This window comes from Meleagris gallopavo, chromosome 26 (genome assembly GCF_000146605.3).
Source record: "Meleagris gallopavo isolate NT-WF06-2002-E0010 breed Aviagen turkey brand Nicholas breeding stock chromosome 26, Turkey_5.1, whole genome shotgun sequence".
Lineage (NCBI taxonomy): Eukaryota > Metazoa > Chordata > Aves > Galliformes > Phasianidae > Meleagris > Meleagris gallopavo.
In genome coordinates this window covers 926,360-933,018 of record NC_015036.2, presented here as the reverse complement: position 1 = coordinate 933,018, position 6,659 = coordinate 926,360, and the positions used below count along the sequence as shown (strand labels likewise).

Sequence of the window (6,659 nt, the reverse complement as noted above, 5' to 3'; positions counted from 1 at the left end):
GGGGGTAGGGAGGAAAAAGGGATGAGCAGGATGAAATGACTGCAAAGCACACCTCGATGCCTTGGCTGCACAAAGGCCTGGATTGCCTTTGTAAGTTGTGCTTTCTTATGGGGCAGGTTAGGAAGTTGCTGAAGTCTTCACAGGCAATCTCAGCACTGAAGGAGTTAATGTCCTTGCCCCAGCTAGTATCACACACACCCTGGCTGTCTCTGACTGTCTCTCTTAGCGACAGATTGATGCTATCTTCATTATCACTCTGCCCTTAGAGAAGACATCAGCAGTGCAGGGATGAGATGCTATCTCCTGAGCACCCAGCACCGCTTCTGTACAGCTAACGGTTGTGCCCTGGATCCAGCCCTGAGCATTGCTATCAGCATTCATGGCACTGTATTGATAATGGCTCAAATGTGCCCCGTGAACCCATCCACCCCATCCAGACCATCTGTGGTGCAGATGAAGCCATGCCTTCGACAGCCTCCGTTTCTGTGTGATGCTTATCAGTGAGACAGAAGTGAAAGCACGCAGCTGCTGTTTTGCAAGAAAGTCGATGCCAAAGAAAGTGGGTGTCTTTCAAGAGAGTTTGTGTGCTGCTTCTTCCCTTCTTCTTACTATGCTGCTGGTCTTCAGCTTCCAGCCTGTGATCTCCCAGATTTGGGCATGCAAAACACACCAGCACGACCCTGCCATGCTCCGGACATGTGGGTGTCTGTCCTTGGCATCCAGATCCTGTGCAATTGCTTTTCTAGAAACATCAGCATCCTTCCTTCCTGCATCCTGCCTGTGTGAGCATTTGTATCTGCTGGCATCTTGGTTTAGGGGAATTTGGAGATGCAGCATGAGATGCAGGAGATGATGCTCATTCACTGACTTTGAGTCCCATGCTTTGCCTGCTCTTGCATGGTGACTTTATGTCACCAGCAGCATCTCCTGCTGCAGCATTATGTTGCAGGGTGGGGAGCTGCAGGGTGGGTTGTGGGGCTGCTTCAGTGCTCCTGCCCCACCTGCCAGACGTGTGCAAATGATAGTGAAATCAGCCCCACGCTACGCTGCCCGAGCGTGACAGCAGCTCTGCTCTGCCCAGCAGCCCGGAGGGGATGGCAGAGCAGCAGCAGAGGGGCTGCTTTGCAAGCAGCACAAAAAGCACGTGGCAAGAAGTAGCTTTCTGGGTCTTTCTCCACTCTGATCACTTTTTGGAAACGTTTCCATCTGTACTTCAGTGTCCTACTGCCTGCACAAATCAAGCCCTTGGTGATGGTGTGGCTGCACCAGGCTGGGTAAGGGGTGTGGGGAGGCAAGGCATGCAGTGATGGTTCCACAATCCCAACACAGCAGTGGGATTTTTGGACTCCAGTGCCTGCAATGCCACTGATGGGGTTTGTGTAGAGTGGGCACGTCACCAAAGTGAGGGCTGTTTTGGAGATGTTGCTATGTCCAATTGTTTTGTTTGGTGCGAACCACAAACCACAGAGTGAACAGCATAGGTGCCCTTTTTTTTTTCTTTCTTTCTTTTTCCTTTTTTTGAAGCTTTTTTTGTTTTGTTTTTCTTCTTTCGAACAGAGGCCGTTGAGAGGGGTGAGGGTGTGAAACAAGCTTGAGAGACAGTGGGAGTGACGCACTGAGGGCTGGGCATTGTGTCTGCACAGGCAGTGGGGTACAGCTGGCATCGCCACACTGGTGGCAGTGCCCATTGTGCCTGTGCTGGAGCAGAAAACCTGAATGAATGTTGGAGACTGGGCACTTTGGTACAAAACCATCTCCGTAGCCACAGGGTGGGAAGTCAGTAGGGGATCTCCAGTCCTACCCAAAGCACAGGGAGCAGGGATGAGGATCTCCAGCCCTATCCTGGGCAGGATGGTGAAAGGATGGTGTGACACCAAACCCAGTGCCCTGATGTGACACCACTCAGCCAGAATAGAGGCCTGCTGTCATCTGGCACAAGAAGCATATTTTCCCCCTGACACTGGAGAATTCCTGAGCAGTGACAGGCCCCAGCAGCCCAGCTGAAGGACCCTCTTCAGTGGCACCGAGGCAAGACAGGGTCCCCATTGTGGCCCAATGGGCAGCAAGCCCCTCAGGTGGATTCTATTCTGCACAGCTCCTGTGGGCTCTGCACGTCACAATGAGGCTGGGTGCTTTGGTGTGGGAAATCCCTGGGAGCACGCAGTGGGACCAGCACCATAAAGGGGGGCTTGTGTCCTTGCACCCCATACTTGGGGCTGCAGGGGTACTCCAGTGGTCCAGAGTGATCTGGACCAGATGTCTCAGTGAGTATTTCCTGTAGTGGATAGGGATGAGGAAGGCAACGAGGGGCAGGGCACAGAGACAAGCCCAGCAGCATCACACTCACCCCAGTAGTACTGGGGATGTGTTGCAGGTGGGTGGACATCTCTGTACAAGTTGAGCGTCACAGGGAAACCTTTTAGCTCCTTGCTTTTCTGAAAAGCGTGCAAAAGGAATTAATTTCAGCTCTGATTACAGCTGTTTCTTCCAAGTAGACCATACACAGACCGCCCCAGCACCTGTGCCCTGATTGTTATCTCTTCTGCCCTGACTCCTGTGGTCTCCCCATGCTGTTTGGGCCCTACTGGCTTGACACATGCTGGCTTTGATTCCTGCCATGTGCAATGCCTGCCTTGCTGACGTCTCACCATCGTGCCCCATCTGCAGGGCCTCTGCTCCTTTCCCTCCGGCAGGGTGTGTTTATAGGAGCTGAGACATGCCTGCGAGCTGTGTGGTAAACACATTCTTGACATAATTGCTTGTCCAACAACAGAGGAATTTGGGGTTTTACGCGAGTCCTGCGGGCAGCTAGGAATAGACCTTGGGAATCCCTCTTGCAAGGCATAAGTTGCCGGATGACACCGCTTTCTGCAAAATCCCAAAATAACCATTTGAGCAGCTCCTAGTGCTGCAGGAAGGAGCCTACCTCATTTGCTGCAAGTGGGTGATAAACTGCTGGGTTTCCCAGCACCACCCTGTGCCAGCTGGCAGCTGAGTGGCAAGCATGGAGTGTGAGCTGTGCTGGCCCCTGGCTCAGGAACGGTGACACTTTTGCATCATGTCCCCAGTGCCTTGAAAGTCACACAGGGGTATTTAGGGGGCAGTCACCTAGAACCTAGTGTCCAAGCAGTAGCTTTCCATGTGTTTTATTCTGGGGAAGGAGTGAGAAAAAGTTCTTATCCTTTGGCTAGGCAGGATGGTGAATCTGGCTGTGCTGCAATCTTGTGTCCTAGCACTGTTGGTCTGGTTTGGGCACTGGGTGCTCTCCTATGTGTGTAAAGCATTGGTGTAAAGTCGGATGGGACTAAAGAATTGGTCCCTTCCCGTACTCACCTGTCCTGCCCTGTGCAGCCTGGAGCACCCACTTGCACAGTGATTCCCCTGTGCGCAAAGCCTGGTGTAGGCTATGATCTCAAGATGTGGGGCTGGTTTGGGCCAGGCTTTGGCTCTTTTGTTTCAGATGAGAGGTTAGGAAATCTGAATTTCCTCCCTTACTTCACTGCAGGTAATGCAGTGCAGCTCTGACCCCATTCCTCCCAGAGGCTCGGTGTCTTGACAGGCTCCTGCCAAATGTCTTCTTCTCATTTATGTCTGGGGCAATGCAGTGAGCCCTCTGCTTTGTCCTGGGCTGGATAGAAACAGCAGGGATGAGATGCTCCTTTGTGCTGCATGGTATGGGAGGAGGTCCCACAAAACCTGGAGACATTCCTTGGGATTTCTCTCTGGTTCCCCTTTGGGGAGGGCTGGATGGGGCGCAGTGATTCCCCAGTCCCAGCACTCCTGTCCCAGAGCCAGCTCTGTCATTTCCTGCTTGCCAGCAGCCTGTCTGCTTTGAGTCATTTGAAACGCTGTGGATTAGGGGGAACACCCCTCTCCTCCCTCCCTGCGTTATCCCACAGCCACAGCTCTGACAGCCTCCATTGTCATTCATGGAAACAGGCGGCACTCCATCTCTTTATTCTGAGGAAATAACTCTTTTTTTCCCTGCTTGAAGCTTGTGCTCGCTGCTGTCAGCACCGGGTTTGCCCAGTCCTGCCTGCCATCCTCATCCAGACTGCACAGTTTTTCAGGGGTGATAAATCATTTCCTCTAACCTCTGGCTCTGTTTATTACTATTATTGTCATTATTATTGCTGAGATTTTCTAAGCTCCATTTACAACATGTCAAAATCTCTCCCAGAGCTAAGCGCAGTGTTTTGGGTGTGGCCACATTTAAAGTTGCTCATCAAAGAGTTTTGGCTTGAGGGCTTCTCCTCTACCTTTGATTGGGACACAACTGCAAAGAAGAGATAATTCTTACATCACTCCACACACGCCATGAATCCAGCCAAAACCAGGCTGCGAAGCCGCAGTCTGATTGCAGTGCACCAACTACTGCTCGTTAGGTGTGTTGAGCTCAGCGCCACGAGACAAATTGCTGTTGGCCAAAATTAGCACCCAAACCAAAATGGGAGACGTGGAGATAAAAAGAGAGACTGAACATCCACAGTGAGGGATTCTCTTGCCTCTCCGGCTGCTCTGGTGGAAGCAGAGCTCTGCCAAACCCGCCAGCTCCTGCCCATCTCTGTGAGCTGCAGCAACACGCCCTGGAGAGAGGCCAAATAATTTTCATACCTGGGTCCCCTTTATCTCCATAAACAGGCACAGAGCAAAGAGTCAAGGTTGGGAAGCAGGAGTCTGCCGGAGTTCACGCAATGGCCAGGAGCTTTCTGGCACACAGGGGATGGTGGTGCTCTCGTGCCAAGGCAGCACTGCTGGCTGTTTGAGTGCCAGAAAAATAATCCTATTTATGTAACTCGGAGTGAAGCATTCCAGTGTGCAAGTATTCAGCTCTGACTCCAAATGGGAAGCTCTTTTACCTGCAGGATTTAACTGCCAGATTGTCTGAGGTCTTACCCTGTAGCCATTAATGCTTTTCTTTTCTTATTGGCAGAAGGTTTTATTTTTATGTGGTGAGCACCATTTGCATGTGAACCCCCCAACCCGGACTGGGATAGAAGGGGCTGTGGTTTGCTGGCACTGATGTTTCGTGTTTCCTTTGTCTTTCCAGGCAGTGGACCCATCCAACTGTGGCAATTCCTGCTGGAGCTGCTCACTGACAAGTCCTGTCAGTCCTTCATCAGCTGGACGGGCGATGGCTGGGAGTTCAAACTTTCTGATCCAGATGAGGTAGAGTCCCACAGCCCAAATGCTGCTGAAATATTTAAGATAACTCACATCTTTGTCCTTCACAGAATCACAGAATCACTATGGTTGGGAAAGATCTCTCTGATCCCAACTGAACCCCAGCCCCCCACACTGTGCCCACTGACCATCTCTGCACATTCTACATCCCCATGGTTCTGGTGTACCCCCAGGGACTGTGACCCCTCACTCCCTGGGCAGCTGTGCCAGTGCAGCACTGTTCTTTTGGAGAATAAATTGTTCCTAATATCCAACTTGAAACTCCCCGGGTACAACTTGAGGCTGTTCGTGGTTGAGATTGGGGCAGGCCTGTTGTTCTGGTCTTCTGAGGGGAATACAGTGAATTAGAGCCCAGCTAAAGACTTGTTAAAAATTGGGCTGAAGTTGTGTAGGAAGCAATAACCCATGCTCAGAGTTAGTGGGAAGCTGAAACACTGTAGAGAAAGGCACGGTGACAGATGTGTGCAGCTGAGAGTTGGGGCTTTCTATTGGTTATCATAGAAAAATAGTATCATAAAAAATTGGGATAGACCACTGAGATTCTGTAGTCAAACTGTTGATCTATCATCACCATGATCATTAAACCTTGTCCCATTCTGGAGAATGTATGGGATATCCATTACCTTCCCCGACTTCTGTGTCCTCATGGAGTCCTCCTCTGTGCTCTGCTGTTGAACAGTTTGGTTTTCCCAAGCTTTAATGGTTTCGATCTGTCCAAGAGCTGCCCCTTCAAGCCAGAAAGGCTTCTCTCATCCCCACGTCATCCATCCCCTCTGATTCTTCTTACCCCTCTCCTAGGTGGCCAGGCGGTGGGGCAAGAGGAAAAACAAGCCCAAGATGAACTATGAGAAGCTGAGCCGTGGTCTGCGTTACTATTACGACAAGAACATCATCCACAAGACGGCCGGCAAGCGCTACGTCTACCGCTTCGTCTGCGACCTGCAGAGCCTGCTGGGCTACACGCCGGAGGAGCTGCACGCTATGCTGGACGTCAAGCCAGATGCTGACGAGTGAATTCTGAAGAGTTTATGGGACTTCATTTCTTTTTTTTTTTTTTTTTTTTTTTTGCTTTTTTCGTTATTTTTTTGGTTAGAGAGCAACTCAGATTTGATGCTTCGAGGATGTTGGGAGAGAGGGTGGCGGGTGAGTCGAACTTCTGGTTGGAATAACCTTAAAAGTTTGGTTCGGAGAAGGATGAGCCTTTGCTGAGAACTCCAGGACAGGCTTATTTGGGTGAGATTCTGAGTTTTAAGAAAGCCAGAAAAATGTAGCTCACTTTAAAAAGAAAAAGAAAAAAAAAGAAAAAAAAAAAAGAAAAAAAAGCAAACAGAAAAACCTCCGCATCCCTCGCTGGTTAGAAAAAATATTAATAAACGGATCCCTTTGGCTTTTGTGCTATTGGCACACCAAACTGACAGTTGAGGAAATGACAGTATTCCTAAGGATTTGAGGGCTTAAAACTTGCATTCTTTTTT

The 6,659-nt window shown here is 50.3% G+C and overlaps 1 protein-coding gene across 5 annotated transcripts in view; it reads left to right on the top strand.

Moving 5' to 3' along the window:
- Positions 1-6,506, top strand: part of ETS1 (ETS proto-oncogene 1, transcription factor) — a 66,429-nt gene extending 59,923 nt beyond the window's left edge. For 3 of the 5 annotated variants that reach the window (XM_010723582.3, XM_010723577.3, XM_010723580.3), the window contains 2 exons: positions 5,051-5,169; positions 5,983-6,198. In XM_010723582.3, the coding sequence (XP_010721884.2) occupies positions 5,051-5,169; positions 5,983-6,198 (335 nt within the window). Of the gene's footprint in view, positions 1-5,050; positions 5,170-5,982 lie in introns of all 5 variants that reach the window. The other 2 variants (XM_010723578.3, XM_010723581.3) reach the window with 1 other exon arrangement.
- The last annotated feature ends 153 nt before the right edge of the window (positions 6,507-6,659 follow it).